At 32.0% G+C, this 25,544-nt stretch overlaps 1 protein-coding gene and 1 long non-coding RNA gene across 7 annotated transcripts in view; one reads left to right on the top strand and one right to left on the bottom strand.

Moving 5' to 3' along the window:
* LOC141456897 (uncharacterized) overlaps positions 1 to 25,523 on the bottom strand; it is a 68,408-nt gene extending 42,885 nt beyond the window's left edge. The window contains exons 1-4 of one of the 4 annotated variants that reach the window (XM_074133273.1): positions 25,185 to 25,523; positions 22,809 to 22,998; positions 19,997 to 20,140; positions 15,445 to 15,636 (exon numbers count right to left, since the gene is read on the bottom strand). In XM_074133273.1, the coding sequence (XP_073989374.1) occupies positions 15,445 to 15,636; positions 19,997 to 20,140; positions 22,809 to 22,998; positions 25,185 to 25,444 (786 nt within the window). In that variant the 5' untranslated portion in view covers positions 25,445 to 25,523. The other 3 variants (XM_074133275.1, XM_074133274.1, XM_074133276.1) reach the window with 3 other exon arrangements.
* LOC141456901 (uncharacterized) lies at positions 7,743 to 22,251 on the top strand. 3 transcript variants are annotated; one of them, XR_012460101.1, is made up of 4 exons: positions 7,743 to 7,923; positions 21,043 to 21,295; positions 21,533 to 21,752; positions 21,891 to 22,251. It is a non-coding gene; the product is annotated as an uncharacterized lncRNA (long non-coding RNA). The 3 variants fall into 3 exon arrangements; XR_012460102.1 differs by having other exon boundaries at positions 7,757 to 7,923; positions 21,043 to 21,287; positions 21,533 to 22,251; XR_012460100.1 differs by having other exon boundaries at positions 7,758 to 7,923; positions 21,533 to 22,251.
* Positions 25,524 to 25,544: the final 21 nt, after the last annotated feature.

Here is a 25,544-nt window from a genome sequence, read left to right as displayed (position 1 = left end):
TATGCGTGTGTATATATTTGGCAAACCGAACGATGTGGCTCTTCCTAAAGTAATAATTGCTGTCTGATTTATTTGGCAGAAATATTACCGCAATTTAGGTTTTTGTTTACATTCATATATGTATGCCTTGACTGTAAATAGAATATTCATTAACATTCGTTAAGAACAATTGTTAACGTTTTTATAGAAAATTTAATTATCACATACATGGTATAAAATAACAGATTCTAAATTCATCTGGTATGAATACCGAAGGTTTAAAATTATTTGGCAGCATTATTAGAATTTGGCAGATCTATTTTACAAGCCTCAATAATATTGCATTTTATACAGATATCTAACAGTATCCTAACGAAACAACAAAGAACTACTTGAGGTTTTCAGTTTGAATTGTGAGAACAATAGAAAATCAAACACTTTCCATAAAAAAAAATCCAATTTGCAAAAACCACTTTCTCAAATTCAAGAATAAAAATGTACATCTCAGGTGAAAAGCAAAACTAAAAAATTTGCAAGATTGCAATTTTTCTTCAGAGTAAACAGAAAGAAATTTAGTTCTAAATAATTAAAATTTCTTAGTGTAGTCTTTTTGAATTTTCTCTTCATTCATATAGGTTTTTAAATTGTTTTCTATATTTTAATTTTTAATTTAAGGCACCAGAAATCCAAATCATTTTAAACTGAAAAGGTTATAAAATAGCATAAAAAAAAAAGTGCTAGTACATTAGGTTGAAGACTTCAAAGAAATAATGTGCTCGAATCCAGTTTGCTGCCATTAGATTACTTTTCTAGGAACTCTTATTTCTCCGCTCAGTGATGGTCTGTGTTTTGCAATGTAACGAAAGACCAGAAAACACTGTTCGGGGGTTTGAGTGCCCTAAGAAGCCTAAAGGCGCTGTGACCTCAAATGTTGAAGCAGTTCAATTAAAAAAATGCTTCTGGGGGAAACAGAGATAAGATGTGTAATTTCTCTATTGTTTGAAGTAGAATAAACATAACAATTGAGAGTCAATTCTAAAGAATTTTTTAGCATAATCTATCTTTCATATAAGCGTATAAATTCTTTGATAAAATAAAAAAGAAAAAAAAAACAAATTTAATGAACACAATTAAAAGTAAGTACAGGGGAAAGTTGTTCTTCTTTTTTTAACAAAAATAAATACAGACTGGAATCATCTCGCATTCTAAGAATTACATTCACTTTAGGAGAACTGAATCAGCAACCGGTTGCTTTAAGAGTAGTGAACATAATTTCACCTGTACATTTAAAACTAGACGTCGGTCAGGCACTCAACGTTGTTGACAGTTGCGTTTAATCTAGAATTCCACTGGCATTTCTCTAGGTCAGTGTTGTTGGGTAAATTAACTTTGAACCAGCCATTAACTATACTCTGAAGAATTCATTATGATTATGGAGGATTCAATATTTTTCTAGAACTAATCCCCATTATTCTATTTTTATTCATTTATAAATAAACAAACAAAAACTTTTAAGGAAATATTGATTTAACGAAAAGCTTATATTAAACCAACTATTCTTAACTTAATCATCTATCTTTAATCAAACATATTGAACCGTTTCCCTCCTAAGTGGGCATCAATGAGGATGTGCTTATTGTCATGAGTTCATTGAAATCAAATCATCCATGAAGTAGCATCTCCATATCATCAAAGTTTTAAATCCTAATCTCATCTGCATTGCACATTTTGATTTTTATTTTGTAGACGAAGATAAGAAGGCAGCAAGATTTACCAATTAGAATATTTGAGTAAAAGTATTGCGTCTTCCTCAAGATTTTTACTCTCTACTAATAAGTATTTATAATGAATTATTTATAAAATTCACAAAGACATTACAGCTAACTTGTGGACATTCAAAGAAAGTGCAAGTAACAGAGTTCTGTTTACGACGGCCAAATTAATCTTAGACCTAGGCAAGAGTTCTGGTCTTAAACATGATCAATAAGCTTGAATCAAATAAAAGAAGTTTTTAGGTTTATTTTTTGCTAATTCAATAAGGATTAACAAAGCTGTCCATATCGTGTAAACAATGCTCGACATGTGCGACAAGAAAAACTCTCAGATATCTAAAAGTATTGATCTAGCTTTAAAAATTAATCCTCAAAAATAAACTTTGCATGAAATTACTGACTCTCTGATGAATGTTTTTACATAAGCCTGATGTCTCAGAGACTCTCTTCACTACACAAGATTCTTTGGGTGCCATTTTTCTATAGTATTTCACCATTATATCATTAAAATATAAAATTAAAAATAAAATATAAGATATAATAACCATAGAAATAGAAAGTACAAGTTGAAAATGTGGTTGAAGGATAATGTCATTAATATCATTTATTTCATTCGAAATGTTTCTTTAATTCCGATCAGTTTTTAATTTTCATCCTTTGTCAGATGTTCCGACTGAATTCTGATTGAAAGAAACTAACTTCCACTTACAAAACTATCACACACTTCTCTTGCTGATTTGTAAGTCCAAAACCGGTCAGAATTACAAAAAGCAGCTTGCTATAGATGGTAAAATAAAGGAATATGCGACTATTTTTCGGAGAAAAATAATTTAAAAATAAATTATGGAGATATCTAGGGGAAATAGTTGATGTCCTTGTTTCACTTAAAACATTAGCATTAAAATTAACTTACTGAATGAAACTAAATAATAGAGTGCCTAAAATAAAACTATTCCAAATATGAAAAATACAAATTAAGGATTCAAATATGTATGAAACAAAGACTGCATTTGGAATGAATGATAATAAAATGAGATTCCTCATTAACATTGCTTTTTAGTTTTAGAGCATTTTTGCTAAATTACTTTTACATTTAAGGGGAAAATAAAACTCCATTAGCGCTAAATGATTTTAGCAAATTTTATAAAATTGTGTGATGATAGGTCTGAAAAAATCCAGGGAACTGAATACTTCTTTCATGCAATCGTTAACTTACACTCGTTTAACCTGTACAAACGTTCGGACAAAATTCACTTACTACAAATATGAAATCACTAATTACCTCAGATTATAGTTAGCTATTTATATTGTTGCTCTGATAAATTGGTCTCACAACCTAATACAGTTCGTACATCTCTTGGAACTCTTGTTTCTATTGTATGTCCGCTAACATAAGAACTAAGAGAACTAACAGGCTAACTATCAACGTAAGAAGTAGAGAAAAATATTTTTAATAGGTGTAGGAGGCCCTTGCGAAAGAAAACAAGTGCAGCTTTAAAACTCAGAATTCACTATGCCCATTAAACTAAAGCTGGCCCGTCTTAGAAAAGCTTAGAGCAGATTACTGGCCGGAGATGAATTTGAAGAAAATGGGGAGGAATAGATTGAATAAGGTAAATAATCAGATGATTAAAGAAAATTCAAGCAAAAAACCACTACAAGAATGGATTGTAAAAAACTATTGATAGTACGGACCACTGTAAAAGTGTTCCACTTAAGTGTTACGATGCAAGAACAAAAACCAGAAGAGGAATGAAAACTCCAAAACTAACTTGAGAGGATGGTTTGAGATATTGGGTTAAAAACAAATCATTGAGAATTTGGATGACCTGGTTTAAGAGATAAGATACCCGACGCTATATTTGCACAAAGATTCAGTGAAAGAAGTTTTTTTTTATTATTATTTAATAACATTGAACTAATTAAAATCTGTGCTACTTTAACACCAATAAGACAAATTTGATGTTCCATCCAACGTAAAAATTCCTGGGGTATTTCCGCTCTTTAAATTACTGGAAATTTCAGGAGAAACCCAAGAACTTAAATAAAACAAGGGAAATTTCAAATTGCAACACACTAGAATCTGGCAAATTATTCATTGATTAATTTTGTCGGTTTGGATAACATCTTAAGGAAAAATATCAAATTTATTTACGAATTTATACATATATATAATTTTTTTTTTAATGTGTAATTGGTTCTAATTTTTATGAATAACTTCTGTAAAATTGTAGTAAGAATGATTCATCATTAAAAATAATACAATACAAGTTATCAGTTGAACGAGTTGATGTTCACAGAAGGGGATTTCCTTGACTTGTGTTTAGGTAGGTCGTGTAGTTGGTTAAACCAGCGCGCTGAATGCACTGTGGTAGTGGTAATTGTTGTTTCAATCGTCCCCCCTTGAGAAGTTGTACACGGAAAAAAGCTTCATTTTTATTTTTGTTTTAAGTGGATACAACTACAATCACAAGCGAACTAGAACTAGTTTAGTTAAAGAAATATGTACTAAAAAAGGAATTGACGCGTATCAAAACAAATCATAATTCTACTCAACATCTTTAATATATTAGTTTTTTAGATAAAATTCTTAAAATATTTTGTAAAAAAGCCTCTCTCATGTATTGTTTGGAATACGTATTTCATTAGTAGGTTTAGTGGGTTGCCACTAATTACCATTAGGACCGATTCAAATCCCGCTCACCATTGCTTAGAAATTTGTTAGAAAATGATGTCTTTTAACTACATAGGAATTAATTTCCCAAGAAGTAATGTAAGTTATTCGAAGACTATATTTGGGTTGCCAAGTGATTGAAATGTATTCCATTTTTCTTCTTCTTCTTTTTAGGTCAGTATTCGGCTAGTAAAGTAGATGTTACTGGAAAAGCAGGAGTTGACCCTCGATTAAAAATGTTTTTAAGAAGAGTGAACTACAAATCTCTGTGGTCATTTCTGTCTTTAACCAAAATATTTTTTTATTTTTAATAATGTAGCTGTACTGGATAAAACCAAAGATATTATTTTAATAACCTTCAGCTATTTTGTTGTTTACATATGTATATAAATAAAGCTTCATCTTCATTTTGTCAGAATTATTGGATTGCAGTAAGAAATTACCAGTACTTAGAATGAAGCAGACGGACTTAATCAAGATCGTACCATCCGCTTATTTATGTGAATGGAACTCAATATTTGAAGTTTGCCGTTAGGGAAAGTCATTTTACATACCAGCAATTTAAGTTAAGATTTGGCAACCCTAACGTGTACTTCCAATATGAATTATTAAAGGGCCTAATTCATTATTCTTATCACTATGATTTAATTATTTACTTACCGAAAGTAAGTAATCTAAATATTGACAAAGTCTCGACAAGTGTTCACCGAAAATATTTACCAGAGTGCAAAAGAAGGATCACCAAGGTTATTTCAAAAATAGGTTTAATGTAAAATAAAGTTTCAGTATTTTTTTATTTATCACTCCCAAGCATTGGTAATATTTTGACTGGTATGAGGATTATGAATAGAAATAGGTGACAATGAACAGAGGAGAGGTTAGCTCAATTAGTAGCGTGGTGCATTAGTAAGCCAGAATCCCGGCTTTGAAACCAGGAGAGGAGATTTTGTTCACCGGGGAGACTATACAGCTCACGGTCCAGTAATGGAACTGTGTAATCTGTAGCCAGAGTACACTTATTTCATAATGGTGGAATTCTTCCTCTTAGAAAACTGTTTATATTAGACTCACAAAATACTTCTTTGTTATTTACATGAAAAATAATGTCCCACACACTTTCTGAACATTGAGTTTGACCAAGTTTCAAAGCTGTGGAAAGAGCAAGCCAGAAGTTATAGATATATTGCATATATTTTACATTATAGCTTAAGCACAGTATCTACGACAGTGCAACGTATGAAAGTAGGCAAGAAGTAGAAGACTGGGTGTGAACTTCGTGATAGAGAAATTTTGGGGATTACCAAGGAATTGAGATGATCTTATAGATTTAAAGTGTTTCCAAGCGAATCATGCAAAAAATTCTTTTGAATCTCATCTATTAATATTCTCGTCTGGTTCTGAGGTTGTATTTAACGTTTATTTACTGCAAAGACACAATGTATTTACTGCAGAACATGTTAGTAACTTTCTTCTTGCAGTAGATAGATCGTCGCGTGAGCAAATTATACCGTGTGTTAAACTCGTCTAAGTACATAAGAAAATATCTATTTACAAAACAAATAGGTAAAATAAGTAAAGATATATTTCTAACGCCATCAGTTCTTTAGAAAACTTTTAAGATTTTATTGTCTTATTTTCTTTCATAATTTCAATTAAAAAAACTTCTTTTTTGAGTGTCTGTTTTGAATCGCGAGGAATCCGAAAAAATGGTACCATTTTAACAAATCTATCTTTTGATAACAATTTTATCCTCACAAAATGAAATATTTCTTTAAGCTATATTAAATGAAAATTTAAGCACAAATTTCTTAAAAACAGTTAGAGAAAAGTAACTAATAAATCAGATTGCAGCTTAACCAAATAATAGATGCTCAAGTAATTTGCAGAGTCCTTAACTTCTTCTGATAGTATCCTGGTTAGTCTTGGAACGCTCTTTTAGCAAGGTGAAAGCAACTCAATGCTTTCACATCCGTATTTGGAATTGACAGGTCGATCTCTCAGTAGAGTTTATTTAAAATCAATTGAAATTAATCTTATAAAAAAAATAAGTTCTCAACTGGATTTCTGCAGTATCATTGATAACTTGGCAGTAATTTTCATTAATAGTTGTTTCGTTATTATTATTTGTTTTCTTTAGCGTTACATATTTTAGAGAGTATAATTTTCAAGATTTACAGTTTTAGCAATCAAACTTCAACACTTAAGCAATTAATCTCCACTTGAAAATTGTAAGCATGAGGTATCCATTGGTTTTTCTGGCTTCTCGAGAGTATTTTTTTAATTTAATGAGAGAAAATAACGGAATATTTAGTGGCAGTCTGAGTTTTCATTGTAAAGAAAACTCTCATAGATTTTTTGTTCCTTAGGATGTATCAGCGCTAGCCTTGGTAAGGAGAGGCATTTAAGCATTGTAGAGTTAAATACTACAGTGCTGTGCCTTAAAAATGGGAAACGCTACTCTTCGTATCCACCGAGAGCCCAACCTCAGCTCTGAAACTAATTTTTGTAAGAAAATAAGCCCTCTTATATAACTGACGGATCCAGTCCTTGCAGTCTAAAATTCTTCGCTCTATAGTAAACGCTCCTTTCTACGTCACCAATCAAACCATTCACACAGACTTGAACATTCCTTTCGTCACACAAGTCTCAAAAACAGAAAATTCCATCTTAACATTCAATCTCATCACAATGCACTTGTACAACATCTATCTTCAAGAATATTTCCAGACAACACTTCCAGACGTCTTAAAAGACAGTGGCCTCGCGATTTCCTCTATGATGACGAGAGTCAATAGAAAGTAAATGTTATTGTGATGTTATTGGAGTGTTACCGCAGGGTAACTTCTCCACTCTGATGTGTGAATGTTGTTTATTGTTACCCTTGTTGCCTATAACGCAATGCGTTGATTGTAACTAAATAAATGATTAAAAATATATATATATATAATTTTGAATTACATGGTTATTTGTTCATAAATATGCTTATTTTAATTATTTCACATTTATCTAATGACAACACAGTCTTGATGTAATCACAGTCAGCAATGGTGAATTTTGCTGCGCCTATTGCTTGCCCAATGTTGTAAAAGAACTCGAACTCCCAGAATAATTTTAAAGACTGATTTTTCATAAATAATACTTTTCTACGCATAATGTAGAAACCACTGCAAAAAAAATCCATTTTCCTTTCACAACTCAACATCCAGGTCCAGATGTCCTCCTAAGTAGCCTACCTAGATGTAATGAAGATGTTGGAATAGCTAGAGGGCGCTAACTAACCGAACCATACGAGTATGATGACTCAGGGGTAATTAGAGTGCGTACTATATACCTTCAACGTTTGGTCCTTGTTATGTATTTATGTATAAACCTCTAGAAGTCGCTAACCCCGGGAGTTGATCCTTAGAAGCACACAGTGTCTTGTACGACTATTAGCTTATCTTTTACCACGCTTAGGAATCAAAGTTCAGGAACATCAAAATCAATTGCAGCTTAGTGGTAAGAATTTGATTATGCTTTGTTAAAGAGTATTTGATATAGAGTATTTAAAAAAGAAAAAATGCAATTAATTAGTCTTTCTTGCTCAAACTTTAACACTATATCATTGCTTTACAATAAATTATAGATAGCAAAATATTTATAACATTATTATTGTGCTATTTGTCTTGCTAATTAAAAAAAAAAAAAAATTTATTAATAATCTGCACACATTTCTACTACTTAATTCGAATGTAAAACTTGCAATATTCCTGTGGAGCAGAATTGTTAAGAATTGTTCAAAATCAATTCTTAAGAGTGTTTAACGCGGCAATTTTACTTTCTCTTAACTCTTCGTAAAAGAGAAAGATTCCGTTATTTTCAAATTAATTTGTCGGAAGTACTAGTCTTTTTGATTCTTTTATGGAGTTGTTTTAACAAAGTGGTATGTGGGTGTCTACTTTAATTCCAAAGCAGGGAATCGCAATAAGTTCACGTTTTATGATTCGTTTAGGTGCCACGATCCGCCATAGACAGAGAAGATGTCCATCCGAGACTAACAGCACCCATCTAAAAATTCTCATATCTCAGGGTCAGCCACAAGTGAGTCGCAAACCCACAGGCGAAAACTCTATCTGACCACCGCACAAACTCCTTTCCATTTACACAATATACCCATCAAGGATGCTTATGACTACATTCTGTTGCCAAATACACTACTGAAAGATCTAGTTGGCTCTTTTAAATGCTGTGCGTATCCAGAATTTAGCCTCCTGTAAAGTCTTAAATGTGTGAAGGTAAATAAGTGAATGGTGATTAGCTAGGTTCTGGCTGTAGGTATGCTAATCCCGTTGTGTTGCGTGCATCAATGTCTATATCGCGTGAGGGTTATTGTTTGGCTAGAATATTCGCAGTAGCTAGTCCTAGCTACTTCCCCTATTTAAGAATAAATCATAGTTAAATGCGTAATACATATCGATGAAACAGTAAAATAACCTACTCCTTTAATTGCTTCCTAAGTAAGACGACCCATGCAAGAGAATCAGAGCCTTAATCACAACAGCATACCCACCTGCCCATGTCAATCGCCAGTATTCTTCTACTCGCCAAAGCAAGGATAGCCAAGTGCTTCCTCGACTTCTTTAAACCACATCATTTTTGGTTTCCGAAATCTAGGGATCTCTTTTTTCGGGGTGCTCACACTGTACTAATTTCTAATCGTTATTCTCCAATTTTCTAGCCAATTCAATTGGTCGGCATTTATGAACCTACTATGGCCGATTACCCGAAAAGATCTTTAACTTCTCTGTTCGTTTCTTGAGATCGGAAATTCACGTTTCATCGTGACAACGCCAATATACTTCTCAGAATCTTTCTTTTATTCTCTAATTTTCTTAAATTCATTTGCTATGTTCCAACCCCTTGTTTCAGATCTAAAGATTATTATGAGGACATAAAGGTCTTATAATAATCATAGATCATGGTTTTTGGCCCTGGTTGTGTATTTCTCTTGTAGTACTGGCTGGAGTATCCACAAATCAATTACTAAAAGCTGTGAAACCTAGGCAGTTTCACCTCCAAGTTCAAGCAAATACATCAATACCTAGCAAAAGCTTGTAGCCTAGTTCTTTGAGTGTTTAGATTCAGTGTAGAACTCTGTGGTAGAAGCGAAATTTCTTCTATGGCATAAGATCGGCTAACTGTTATGCAACATTTGTCAGTACTAGAGTGCTTGTGAAAATGGGTTTCTTCGATAAGTTTTAGGCTTTGGTACATCATAAGTCTTCGGGCTACAGCGCCAATAGAAACCAGAACCATCTTGTAGGTCAATAATAATCAGTATGGGGTGTAGTAAAAACCACTAAAATACCGGTCACTTAAATCGCACCACTTTTAGAGGTCCTAGTTGTTTTTAAACCCATTTAAGTATTTTGAAAGAGCCAATACGGTGGAAGACTAGATATGCAGAGAAGTCACTCAGTAAATATCTGTGTATAGCTCTCATCTGGAGCCGCAGAAGATGAAGAATCTAGTTACAGACGCTGTGGCGATGATGGGAGAGAAGAGAAAGTAAAATGAAGAAGCTAGGATGTAAACAAATCTTTATTTAGCAATATTCTAATCTCAATAGGTTACTCCATTTTCTATAATGACAATAATATTAGAATTTTTGTTTTTATTGACATAATAGCACTTTATTATATAATTTTTTTTTTTTTTTTTTTTTGCGCATCAACAGCTGAGGTCATTAGCGCCCGGAGCTTTTTCCAGTGCACTGCCGGCCTCCGGACAGTGTTCTCTCGTTACAGACAACACTGTCCATCACCGGACAGTGAGCTGTAAGAAGCTCCTAGGAAGAGAAAATCTAAGGGTCAGCTGCTGGATTCGAACCCGGGACCTCCGCGTGGGAGTCCAGTATGCTAACCTCATAGCTAATCCCTTCCCTTTTATTATATAATATTTTTATTTTTGCAATATTATGCTTAATTATTTTCTAAGAAAATTATTTAGTTTTAATTTATACAAGTATTGTCGCCAACATAACTATTTGTGTAGGATTGCGTAACTTACTGCAACAAAAATAGCTGACATTATATTTGTAAGGGCTGGGATGGGGAATGATAGCAGGACGACTGGAGTCTGGACCAAAGCTTGCCAAATCTGAAGGGATGACACATCCCCTAATGGTAGATGTTATTCATCCAACTTCTATCTCTAACTGAACGCCCACTAACATTATTTCTTCTCAAGTTATTTAAACTAGTTATTTCTTTTTAATTTAATGTAAGGCATTTATCCAAAATGTTGCGTTTGACTCATATTTGAATATTGTAATTGTGACTAATATTACTAAATTTTATTTTGGAGTCCTTGAACAAGAAAAGTGGTATCTAAAATTTGATCCGTAATTGCGTTTGATCATAGCTAGTGGCCAAATTAAATCAAAAACAAAATATCATAGATAGTTCAAATTTGTTATTTCCTTTTTATGCCACCAGGGGATCGTGTAATAAGGTTTCGGTAAAAATTGAACATTGGGTAGGATCCTTTATAATGAATCAATTATTTGTTATTTTTTGCTGAATAAAATCTGATCTAATAATTTTCTGAAATTGGAAATGCTGATTGCAACTAATATATATCAATAACTTTTATTTGGAATACCGTTCCAGGAACAACAGCAATCATAGAAAGGTAGAACAGTAGATAATAGTAAAAGAATTAATTAGGTATGATATTGTGCATCGTAAAAAATCTAATGGTAGGTATATTTAGTCCAAAGAATTAATTACCAAAAAAAAAACCTGTAAGAAACAGCAAGTAGGCTATAGAGGAAGAAATGGCTGGAGTGAGGGAAACTGTTAGAACAATTGTTTTTCAATTGCATAAATCTAAAACAACACTCCACATACACTCTTTAACCCACCACTTCTCCTTAAAACTTGTAATACTACCTCAAGTATCCATTTTTCTCATCCATACTCCGTTCCAAATGCTCTCTTCGAACACAAGGAGGATAGTCCAAGTTTGCAAAGCAAACTACGACGGAACAGCGTAAAAAATGGTTTTGTAAATGATATTTTTTTCAAGATAAAAAAATTGTTCTTCAAGAATTTTTATTAAGGGCAAAATCTGGCAACAGTCATGAATCTACTACCTGTTTTCTGAAATACATTATTGCTGGGGGGTAAACTTACAAACATAAGGCTGAAGGGTAGAAGTGTAAATTTTAATAATGTTGCCTCTTAGTCGCCATTACCGTAGTGTAAGACCAGATTTTTGTGATATTTTTAGCTGTTTGAATGGCAAGAAAGTACTTTTTCAACTCAGAGAATGCTTCCACATCCACTAGTATTTAGAAAGGATTTATAACCTATAGAACCAATAGTTAAGTAGTCTTGGAGACCCTGATGACCATCTCTAAGAGACAAAATAAAAAGGTGACTGGCGAGAACGCTGTCTTGCCTTAGCCCTTTATTTGTCTTCATGGCATATTCGGATTGGGTTAGGATCATGCCTCTGATAATTCGGTCGACGTCTTTTTGACTAAGCTGATGAACTTGGAAGGTATGTTCATTTCTTCTATAGCCAAATACAGCCTGAGATCGGCGATCGCTCTCACAGTAAAAAAAATTTAGTAAAGAAGCAAGCAATAACATGATTATTAGTTAAACTTAGTATTCTTAAATGCTTAACTAAACGTTTAGCGAGAATACTATGTCAAAATAGTAAAAACTTAACGTGTAAAAATTGAAGTTTACGTCACTAGTTTCTATTATTAGAGTTATTTAAGCCACTACTAATATATTATAGTATACTTCGTGACACGACAAGTCGTTTCAAATAAAATGCTTGCGTATTCTAAATTTCATGGAATAATGATTTTATTATTGAAATAAAAATCAACAGGTGGGGTAGCCCTTCAGTTATAGCACAATGAATGATGCTCATGATGGAAATAGCATACTAACTCATTCTAAGGGATGTATCGTGCTGACGCATCCACCACCACCCAAGTTATAGCAGGAGGGTGGTTGTTTAATAGAAAGCAGAATACTGAGTCACCCACAGTTAGTAAACCACCCCAAACTGAATATCGACTGTAATCCTGCTGTAGCTAAAGGAGGTTTTGGAGGATGGTGAAGGGGGCTGGATTAAGCCTATGAGTATGAGTCATGTTGAGTTGTGGTGGTTAATAAGGAGGGGTGTACCCCCGGGGAGCTACACACAAGGTACCTGGTCTACTCTTAGAGCAACACTGAGAGGCAGACAGTCGGCCACCGATATCGGCACCAGACTTTAGGGCGGCGACACTTGTATCGTTCACGAAACGTCAGTCATGTAGACGCCCATCACACTCTTTATACAAACGCACTCTTCCTGTATTTTTCTGTAAATAATTTATGTCCATGTAGACTTGGCGTCACCAAACGCAAAGGATATAATGAACAAAATGGTTTGAGGAAAACCATTCAGGAGCCATATGTAACATGTTGGCAACCCTAACATTACCTTTATTAAGGTTGGACAAAAAGCGAATCTTATGACAAAACTAATTTTGTAAAAATGGTCAATAAAGTCTACTTATTAACGTTGAGGTTAATAAGATTAAGTCTAACTTAATCTTCTCAATCATGCCACCACCAAAATCAGATTAAAAAAAAAAAACTGAAATGAGAAACTTCCATAATTGTATAACATTTCACTTACTGTAATCACAAGTTGGAAAGTCAATGCATTATTTATTTATTTATTTATTATTTTATAATAAATATAGATCATGGTTCATTGTTTTTGGTGACTGACTCATTAATCCAGAAGAAAGATATTGCAAATTTCAGTCAGTTTTTATTTTATTTTTATTTAGCAAAGCTTTCGACCTTGGGGCTAGTTCATCTTCAGGGCTTTTGCTATAGACCAGCGTTTCCCAACCTGTGGTACGCGTACCACCGGTGGTACGTGAGTTGCTTGCTGGTTGGTGGTACGCGAAAAATAATCAATAATAGCGGACATAAAAAATTTAAAAAAAAAATGAAAGCATAAAAATATTGAAACGTTTTTTCCTATAATACATTGAAATTATTTTAATTAGTAATATTATACAGTAAAGTTGTTAACATGTGCAGTAATAAAGTTAGTCTGTCTCACGATATACGAGAAAATATAATAGCACATTTAACAGGATTAAAATTGTCTTTCATGGAGTATTTTCCCTAAATCCGAAAACACAAATGATAATTGGATTTCAAACCCCTTCTTTAAAGAAAATGTAGAAAATGTATCATCATTATCGATAAAAGATAAAGAAAATTTAGTAGAATTATCATAAGACAGAACCTTAAATGATAACTATGTAAAGATCTGGTTAAAGAGAATTGATTGTAATGAGTAAGCTCTATCCAAGCAACAATAAATTGAATTGGTGCAAACAGGTTGTTGAATGCTTAAAAGAAATTAATTTAGCAGATTTGGGCAAAAATATAATAATCCTAAAGAAGAACTTTGTAAATTAATTAGTAATTTTGAAAAGAAAAATATGTACGCAATTTTAAAAATTTTAAAGCTAAGATCTTACACTTACAAAGTGTATAAAGTGAACATGAACTTGGAACTCCTTTGTAACAGATACATTGTATCTCTATACAAATAAAGATAATAATAATAAAATAACACTCTCGGAAAAAGAAATTTCACGAAATACAATCATTTTTACGAAGTGGTACAATTTAGCATGATGTACTACCAAGTGGCCAAAAAAGGTTGGGAAACGCTGCTACAGACAATGATAGTATTTTGAAAATTGAGTACATAAGCAGTTAGGGCAGAAGACAAACTAATCTTACATAACAATGTAAAAAAATATTATAATGTCAATAGCATAAGCCCTGAAGATGACCTCGTCCCTAGGACAAAAACTTAGCATAAATAAAAAATAACGACTGAAATTGGCAATATTAATTGTTCTTATTCTATTAATTTTTAAGTGTTATTTCAATAAATAATGATGTGTAACTGTACACTAATTAGTTGTGTGATCATTTCTTAGAGGATGTGAAGTTTCCAGGGGGCCAACGTAAAGATGGAGGAAATAATAAAACGATTTTCATGCTGCCTGAACCACAATAACAAAGTCCCAAGAAATCAAGAGATTGTGGAAAAACTGTAGGAATTAACCTATCTTTAAATAATTTTAGCTCCATTAGGGTGGAAAAATCTTACATCAAATATGGTCCCTAATTAACTTACTCTAAAAAAAACTGTTATTATTTTCTAAGGATATTGATGCCACCTCTCACTGAAGAGGACCTTCTATGCTAATTCACAATTGTACGTTGCAACAGATTTGCCAGCTGGCAAATTATCAAAGTTTCGGTTTTTTAAACTCAAAGATAAACTAAATTAATATTTAAAATATAATTCCTAATATTTCCCTACAGATTTTTATATCTCTGAAAATTTTTAATGAAACCTGTGAATAAAATAAAACTAGTTTAATTATAATTGCGTTAAATTGATAATGAACTGAATCACATTTTGTATTATTCATTTTTGACAAGAATATTTATTCCTTTCAGTAGTATGGAAATAAAAGGAAATAAAATACCTAGGGATTGAAGGGAATAAAAATATTTACCTCCTTTAAATTTAAATTGTTTATTTGTACTAAATATAATACTCAAATTTCTAATTTAGCTAAGGAAGTATGTATAAAATTATATGTTGAGATATTTATTGTTTATAATAAAATATCTGGGGTTAGTTAAATAAATATCAAGAAAATATTTTGAAGAAAGTAATGTCCCTCATTGTTTGTTTTATTACATAAACTCATTGTAATTTGTACTCCTAAACATATAAAAACGAAATATTTGTTTACATTTCATTATGATGTAAAGAAGAAAAATGGAGAAGAAGTTTTATTTAAAAGAAAGCTATTTATCGCTTTTGTTTTTTTTTGAAGATTTAACCAATATTTCTTCCAATAGCATTTTTATTACGTTGTACAGATCTATTAGATCTTTTTTTTTGCAAATCTAATACCTTTTCATTTGCTCTCTTCAGTTCATTCTTTAATGCCTTTATTTTCTCTCGTTCTTTTTCTAATTGAAGTTCTAAAGCTGTGGCCTCACTTCGCATTTGTTGTAGTGAGTTTTTTTCATTTAACAATTCAACTGTTTTTGAATTTAATTCTTCTTTTACTTCGTCCATATTTGTTTCAAGATGATGGTTTTCCTGTGAAAATAAGGCAAAAAAAAAAAATGAAATTTATTAAATTTAATAATATTAATAAGTTTGAATATCCAAGTTGGAATACATATTATGATTGTGCTAGAAGAACTGTAAACAAAAGTTGTTAAAAGAGCAGGTTTTGCTCTAGGCCAAGGCCTTCTCACGTGTTTAGGAACGCTAGGCTTTCCTTAGTTATTAGATACTTGCCTTTTTTAGTGCAGTTCACGATTACATACTGCAAAATATTGCAACAAAGGTACACCGTTATCAGATAATAGCACCTATCGAAAAAATTATTTACTAAGAAAAGTCGGCTGATTATTTATTTGTAACTTCGATATGGGACCTAAGTCGTACTAAGCTTGGTTGTCCATGAATCGGAGAAAAGTGTAATTTTGCCCTTTTAATTAGGAGCCTGGTCTTTGTTTAACACAACCACGGATCTGCCTTGAACCTAGTTTACTATCTCTTTGGCAGACGTTTGACCGAAAGATGTAAGTTGAAGGTCGCACCATTTTGAAGAAAAAGTGTACATTAATAAATATTTGATAATATAATGTGTTTGTAGATAAAATAAAGATTTTTCACACTCCTTACAGACAATTTTAGATCGTACAGTTTCAGCACACCATCTACACCGTTAATCGAGCCCCTTGGAGGTCACTCCACGTAGAACGCCAAGCTACTAAAAATAACATATTTTTTATTAACGAGAATGTAGAATAGGTACTGTAATTTACTTCTTGGGGAATACCGCTTCAAAGCTTCGAGTGAATTTAAATACGTAGGAACTGTAGTCACGAATGAAATGACAACAGCCATGACGTCAGAGAATTATGCGTCAGACTCTCGAGACTGGGGCTTTGTTACCGAATGTAATTCTATTTAGACTGCCATTAGGGTTAGGAAGCCATGGCATCATCTGCGCAGGGAATGAAGCTGAATTCGGTGGGCGTTCCTAGTAAAATAAAAAAAGGATAATATTGAAGTAAACTGAATCCGATAAAGACTATAAATTTGGGAAGGTAGCACTGGCTTGGTCATTTGCACTTAATTGAAACGCAGTCTTAAGTTATCAATAATGTTAACCCAAGTAGCAGGCGACCTTGCATAGATTGCCAGACCTTGTAGCCATGTTCGACCGCATTTAAACTTAAAAACGGAGGCAGAGAGGGAAATTATGGACAAAAGCACTTGATGGAATTTATTAATTAACAGTTGGCTTTTATTTAAATAGGATTTACATTTTTATTTGATATGCTATCATTTCCTACACAGTACTGATATAGAACAACCTCTTCTTCAACTTCAGAGAATGTTTGCGTCTTTTCATATTTTTTAAATTCGTACAAGTTTAGAACAAATTGAATATTTATCACAAGAATAATCAAATGTTTCAGTACCTCTTTCAGTCGCCATAATTCTAAACATTGAGCTCGAGACTAAAATGCATTACTTTAATAATTGTTTGATAAAAGACTGCTACTTTTAAGCAATAAATACTTTTTTTTTGTGCTGCATTAACTAATATTTTTTGCTCGTTTTATAAGAGTTCTGAAATGGCGTCTACTGGTCTGTCTCTTACAATCACGCAAAAAAGTTGTAAGTTTCAGTAATTCAATTGCATGATAACGTGATTATATTGCAGGCTACTTAAAGAAAAAAAAAAAAAACTTACTTTAACTATTTAGAAAACTTTTCTAAACAAGAACTATGAAGCGTAGACACGTGTAACTTAAATTTCGAAAATATGGCCAATTGGTTCGTTATGTTCAGAACTTTTTGAATTTTTCCCCCTTGTTATTTAATTCTGTCCATATCCTAATTTCTCTATTCAGTTCAGAATTTGACAGTGGGCTCTCGAAAAAACAGAACTGGGACTAGCTTTTAGAAATAACCTTTCTAGTCTTGGATGCAATGCTACTTAAGCATTGGGTTGATGGTTGTCGGCCATCCAGCTCTGAACAATTCCTACACTTAGACCTTTTCAACCAGATGGATAGCACCTTCTAATTTCGACTCTAGGAGGTTTTGAGATAGAGGAATAGTTACCTGAGGCCAGCAAGCGACATGTAAGGTTAAGGAAAGTAGTACATCTCCTCGAGCTGTTGCTAAGATAGCCTGGACCTGTCTCATTGCCTGTGCCCACTCAATGTGACCTTATTTCCATGCCACCTTGCAAAGGGAATAAGTCCCCGCTCATTCTACTTCTATAAGTCCAATTAATTGCAGTTATTTCTGTTACTTGAAATCCTTATTAATGAAAAGATGTTTTGATCACGAACTTCTTAGCATATATCTTTTATTTCCGTTATCTATCAACGACTTTGCTTATTTTACATCTTAATTAAGACATCTAAGCAATACTTATAATTTTTTGTCTTGTTTATATTTAAACAGATATTTCTGTAATAAAAGTTGCAGTGCCCCTTTGAGGGGTCGCATCTAACAGTTTGGATAACATTGGATTAAAGCATGAGGCGGATTCAGTTTCCCAGGGTATAGTAGGTGTAACTCCTTCAATTTGCAAGTTCCAGAGTTTTCTCACCAGTCTTTTTTATTATAACTTTATCTGGTCTCAAGGTGTCAGAGGTGTGCTATGGTTGACTATGAATTACAATCATTAGGAGCCACAATAAAATAAAATAAAATCTGTAACAATCTAGTCCAGACTGTCACACAAGGTTACAGCGGCGTGTGAGGCACCCCTGACGAAATATTTTCTGTCTGAGCCTAAATTAACCTTCTACGTTCGGCCTGTTTTTGACAGTTATCGGAGGGACTTTACGATGCAATTATATGTGCCATCAAGCTTGAACCAATAGATTAGTGGTTCCCAACTTGTGGTCCGCAAGAACTAAAATATGGTCCGCGAAACACTTAACATTTTTAAAACAATAATATATTTATTTGACATTTGCGGCGACGGCACGGTGAGTGGGACGTCGATCATGCGTAGAGTGACTAAAAACAAGTCCAGGAGTTGACTAAAAGCAAATTATGATGTGCGTGTCTCTTTGAGCAATCTTAAATTCCAGGATTACCCATCTTGTTAAGAAAATGCAAGCTCAAAAATCACGTTAATATTACTGAAAACATAATCACAACGTTAATTGAAGTTTATTTTTAAAATCTAAAAGTAGTTTATTGTGATATTGAACCTGTGGTCCCTGCTAACAAAAAAAAAAAAAATTAAAATGGTACCTGGTCATAAAAAGGTTGGGAACACTGCATTAGAAGCACTCGGTATCTGTATGCCGCATGCCCGCCCCTATAGGTAAACTTATTAAACATCTGCGGCACAAATGTCCGTAAACCGGGACGTCTCTTGGAATAGCCACAAAGTTTACAATAATTTTCTATAAAGTTACAGCCAAAGAAGATATTTAAACAAAATAATAAAGTGAACGGTGATTTAAAAAATATACTCCGCAATATTTCGATTTTATTATATTTAAATATAATTATTAAATCACTTTACAAAGTTTGTTCCTTCCTCACATAAATGATCACATTTTAGCTAGTAAATAAGTAAGTCAGACACTAAAAGAAATCTCTGTTGCCATTAATTTATCATCGCTTCCTCTTAGAGATAGAGACCAGCACTTACGCTATTTTTAGACTTGGTCTACCTATCGAATGTCATGCTTCTTTATTCTTCTTCTTCATTTATTGTATAATATAACCTAGTAAATTTTCCATCCGGAAGTAAAGCATTATTACAATACAATTATATAATTATTATTAATTTATATTACGAGAAATTTCTTATCAGAGTGATAAATAATCGCAACTGATGTTCCTTGATATTTTAACAGGGATATCCCACTTGAAAAGATTCCAAGAAATAGTCTTTTGTCTAAATTAAAAAATGTAACATAAAAAATTATTTCAATGTATTTATTTATGAATGACAAATTTATCCATAATCCGATTGTTCGAGAAGATGTAGCTAATGCTATGCCGTTGTACGAACCTATAAATATTTATCTTCAATTTAGGGCCTACAATAGTTTTAAAATTATTTTCATTGCTGTTACATTACATTTATTACTATATTACAATTTTTTTTTAATCGCGAACAACTTTTTTGGACATATTTTATCAACTATATCTTATATTCTTTAATATAATCTAATTAATAAAAGCTTAAAGATGAGGAAAATGCCACCGAATCGTTGCAGAGGAAAGATAGTTATAATTTACTTCCGTGACTAACCCCTAACAAGGAAACATTCGCAAATTTTGTTGCGGAATTTCGACTGATCATCCACATTATCCTAATCGTATTTCTGAATTGTACTAACTAAGCAGTGTTGAAGCGAATTCAAAGTTAGATAAAAATTTAAATAGATTAACTTACTATTCTCAGTTCATCTCTTTCATTTATAACAGCTTCGATTTTTTTCTTCAATTTATAATGTTCAACAATACAATCCCTTCTAAACTGTTCATCGGAGCACAACAACGATTTTAGAGTACATATTTGCATTTTCGTATTTTTTACCTGTCAAAAAAGTAAGTAACGTTAATATTAAAAATAATTATATCTTTACGTTTTTATAGTAGAGGCCAGCTAACGAATTTTTGTGCTGCTTTTTCCTTGAGGGAAGTTGTGCTTAGGATAACCAGTTTGACTTACTATGCCATTGCACTTTAAAAAGGTCACACACTATCACGAACTAAGAATTTTTCTATACAAGATTAATAAAGACCTAATTGTTGTTCTACTAATGAAAATTACACCTCTATATATATATTTTTTTTTTTTTTAATTTAAAAAGATACTGGAGACTTCTTCAATGTATATTGCCGGCCTCCAGATGTTTTTTCATTACAAATCACAATTAGTGAGGTAATCTAAGAACAGGAATATGGGTTTGAACTTGGAATCTCCACTTATGAATCCAGTGTACGATCTACTGAAATAAGGACATACGGTATACTGGTATTTCTAAAATGCCGGGCAAATAAAAGTCGTTTTATCGTCTTCTTTGTGTAAGTTCTTTAGAAATGGGCAATAATGAATGGTTTTGACTTTAATTTAACAAAAGTGAAATTATTGAGATAATGTCAAATTTTTCCATTACAGTACATCGGTAGCCTCCTAACGTTATCACCAAAATAATTCAGGCTGTACTTACTAGACAAATCAAAAGTTCCCCATTACCAGATTTTTTTGTAAATTGATTTATTTATTAATGAAATTATTTATTTTATTTGTGAATTGTTTGAATACTCCACAAAGTTACAACTTGTTCATGTTTATAAGGCTAAAATGATTTTTAAAGAGCCAAAATTAAATAAATAAAATTAAACACTACAAAAAAAACAAGCACACTACGGCAATTCATATTTTAAGAAAGTTTTTTTATCTAATTTTAATTTCAAATATGCGCATACTTACAGGTTATGAATCGTTTAAGAAAGGAATGAGATTTTAAAAAAAAATATATATCACAACGAAATTCAAGGAATGGAAACTGATTATAACAAGGAGTGGTTCATAGTATTAAACATTTATAGATACTCTCACTTTACAATGAGCTTCAGATCCGATCCGCTTGTAAATAGCAAGAATATAGACTATAATTTAAAGAGGAAACAACAACATTTTGAGGAAGATGGAATAAGGAAAAAAAGATCTTTCAGCTGTAAGGAAGTATGTCTATGCTGGAGAACTTAAATATACTTTTTTTAAAAAATAATTTATTATCCATAGATGCATGTGTTAGTTGGGTGTATGTGTTTATGTGTTTCACAAACAAATGTATTATTTAACTTAAAGAGATATAAATTAAGTATCTAATTCGTAGTAATAGTTAACTCAAAATGAACATGTCCTTGGATATTTACTAGGAATTGTGCACCTCACTCATACATTCATACTATGTTGCAGGTGGGAGAAATATTCACTTGTGTTAAACAGACAACTCCGCTTGTATACATTTAAATGTGTTACTGGCAGTTTGAAGAACTTATTATTGTACATGAATATCATTGGTGTTAATTTTATCTAATTTTCATCTCTAATTTGCATTATTATCATAATTTCTTTCGTGGCTTACTTTCACTAAAATCTGGCTAGAGTTGTGCTGTGTTAAATATTTTATTAACTTGTAAGAAATTATTATAAAAAATTATATTTGAAATAGTTTATACATATTGGGCTTCTACAATGTGAAGAAGATATGAAAACTTTCTTGTATTTCTAAAAGAAAACAAGCTACTTCAATAATATCAAATTTTTGTTTCAGATTATACAGTTTTAGGATCCTTCAACGTGCAAAAAGTATATATATATTTTTTAGCAATTTTCTGTGTTTTATATGTGACTTAATAGGATCATAGGATTGTTTTAATAAAGAATATAACATAATAACTGTGCAGAAGAATTTATCACCTGATGGAGTAAAGTGACTAGTGTTTACTACAAATTCTGATTTAAATAATATTGATCGATGAAGGCTGTAAAAATTGCAGAAAATCTTACTGCCGGCAAATTAATCCTTCGCTACTAGTGTGCAGAAAGATCTAGGTTTAAATCCAGGCGTGAAAACCATTGATTTTCTATTTCTAAGACGTTCTTGATGGATTATTGTCTGTAACGATAGAACATTGCCTGAAGCCCCAGCAGTAGAAGACTCCGGGCAACAATGACCTCAAATGTTGTCGCGCCTTCAATTAAAAGTAAACAAATCTCTAGGTAGTAAATGAAGTTGTAAAATTAGAAAGGTCCGGATGAATTCATTTTAGAGAGATCTGAAGTAAGGATGAAATTAAATATTCCCTAATAGGATCAATTTTCATTTTATGGTTCCATCACTTAATAAACTTCATTTTTCTTTTTTCCTAGTTCAGTGTCAAATTGGTTTACTGATTGTTTCAATTGCATGGAGTTCATGTCTTAAGAAATCTCTCAATAAACGAACTTAAAAGTCGAGGTATTCTAATTAAACAATTAATTTGATAGTCAATGAAAAATTGAATCAGGAAAATTAGAGAAAAGAAGCTTGGTTGTTTGATTTATATTATCAAATTGTTAGTAGGGACCAATAAGATTGTTAATGAGTTTAATTTCATAGAGAAACAAAAAAAAAATATATGTAATAATCATCACTCTCTTACATATCAATTTAAATATTGAAAGTAATTATATCCACTTAATAATTTACCTGTGAGTTAAGAGTTGAAATAGAACTATTTTGTTGAATAGATCTTTGGAATACTTTCTTCAACGCGTTCCTTAGAAATGCTATATAGGCTTTCATGGCAAGTTTCCTTGTTCTTTCATCATTAAAAAGCAGACATTCCATCTCAAACGGCGATCTGATTTCTTCATTCTCCATTTGACAGAAAAGCCGCCTAAAATAATTTTTGTTTTAATATTTATTTGTTGAAAAACTTAACTCTTGAAATGCTAATTAAACATTTCAATAGGTTGAAAAGTTGGCATCTCATCGAATTTGAGAAATTATGTATTGACCAGGAAAATTGATTTGAAGACAGGAAGATTGGGGAAAAAAATACCTTTTAGAAATTTTAAGGTAATACTTAATTGGAACTCTCTCAGAAACGAGTCAATTCAATCCCTTACTTATTACACTAATATAACTAATCACAATTCCTACTTAAAAACAATTCTCATCAGAAATCACCGACAAAAAAGGTCATAAACCTCTCATCAAAAATAAGCTCTTGGCACAACGCCCCAATGAACATTAGTTCCTATTAACGAATTTCTGACATTGTAACCAAGGTCCATTAGTTATGTTCCATAACCTTCTTTAGTTACACACGATTGGAATCGTTTGAGAGAGGTTTCTTTCATTTTAACAAAGATGGCTTCATTCAGGTGATCTTGTTGTTGTTAGACCTTATCCTTATTATTAAGTATAATATAAACGCAACCAACTCAACAATTGTGGATGCTACTATAACAAATTTAATCATAATAATTTCTATTAAGCGAAATAGCAGCTATTTGAAAATGTGGTTGGATCTGCAGTGCTGGATAATAACTTTAATTATAACCGTCGCAGTACGCAAGTTTATTGTGTCCCTGAACGGTTTCGGATTTTTACTCATCATTAGAAATAGATTAATCTGTTTGGTGCAGAGATTTTGACTTAATTATGTTACCACCTCGGTACACTTGTTCAGTAATTTCATTAAGTTTTTTAAAAAAGTATTTTCTTCAGTTACAGGAATTTAGAGCTGGAACCTCTTATCAGGTGGCCATAAAGCGGGCATTAGGGTTAAGAGACTTGTAGCGAAATAGACTAAATTGTTTAGGATATTTCCTTAATAATTGCAGAAAAAACTTCATCTTTTATTTTACCCATCGTAGCACGCATCTTTCCGTCTTCGGCGGCAAGTGTCGAGTTTAATAGAAGTGTACATAGAAGTCAAATCCTTTACATTAAAAACATTACTGAATCTCTCATGATGGATGAAAATCCGAATTGGTCCGAAAAAAAAACATCGTCCATTGTCAAATAAAATCAACCCATTATCCAGCACTGTGAGACCAAACACATTAAAAAAATAGATTATGTATTCATAATTTTAAGTTTTCTATCGTTTTTGTAGGATTACAGAGCAGAATGCTCAGGTAAATTTCGTTAAATTCCCAAAATATGGAATACTCTATATTTCAATAGAAAATATAATATTAAAGTTTAAATCTAAAAAGATCTTAAAATGGCTTTAGAAGATTTAAAATTAAAGAATTTTCAAAATCCCTTGATGGAAGATTATTAAGTGAGTTTAGAGCACTTTGGACTAAACTACTCCCAAAATTTTAATGACGACATATTAAAACTGAGCGGATTTAGGCTAACAAAGCAGTAACGAGAAAACTGTAGAAGTTTATTAGTGAGTCAGGAGCACCTAATTAATACGACAAAGATGGCAAAAATATCCGATTCAGTAGATTGAGATAGAAATTTCAGCTCCCATTTGAAGGATTGTTTTCAAAATTTATGACCAGTTAGCTGATGGCAATACTTTCTATTCTTAAATTTTCTTAAAGATTATATCCCTTTGATGGAAAGTGTTATGGCAGAACACAGGCCGGAGGCTGGTTCAGTACTGAGAAGGCAATGACTCAGATCTTGTTGCCTTCTAAATGAATAATTAAAAACAGCGTATGATAGGACCACTATTTTTCACCGTCTAGATATGTATATTTTTTCTTTTCGATTTGCATTAAACAATCAAATAATTAAAAAGATGTATTTCAGTACAAAAAAAATGGTTGTTTTTCTGCAACATACGGCATGATTTTAAATTAAACATTTTTTAAAAAAGTTTAAAAACGAGAACAACTGTTGTTATAACTCACTTGTATCCTTTAAGCAAATATTTACCTTTTTGGACTAATACATGAAAGTCCTTGTTAAGATGGAAGCTTACCCATACATCAACTCTAAATTTGATCACAATCAGGGGTACATTTCAATTTTGGAATTTTATCGTTTTTAGGAAGAATATTTTGTTAAATTTTTATGGGACACTAGTCTTTTTATAGTCGGGATATAACATATTACCTTTTTAAGTTTATATTTTTCTGATTAGCAGCTGACAGATCTTGGAGAGATTTAGATTTTCTGTATTTAACATTTTTATTTTGACAACTGATGCTTCTTGATTTACATTCTCTCAGTGAACATACTGACGCAGTTCTTGGGAGATATTTTGGGTTTATTAGTTTACTGACTTTACTAGTGCTAGACGAAATCTCTTTTTTTGCTCTAATAGTTACATTAGGCAATAAAATGGGCTCTTTACCAGGTTTTCTCAAAGACATTGTTAATATTGCTATTTTGGATTGTTTTATTTTATACAAAAATATTGTTGTCAATAAATATTTTATTTCGGCATTTGTTTTTTCTGTTTTTTTATTACAG

Source organism: Rhodnius prolixus, unplaced genomic scaffold, assembly GCF_049639745.1.
Source record: "Rhodnius prolixus isolate KJV_2025 unplaced genomic scaffold, Rpr scaffold_10, whole genome shotgun sequence".
Classification (NCBI taxonomy): Eukaryota; Metazoa; Arthropoda; class Insecta; order Hemiptera; family Reduviidae; genus Rhodnius; species Rhodnius prolixus.
This window is presented reverse-complemented; position numbering and strand designations above follow the sequence as displayed.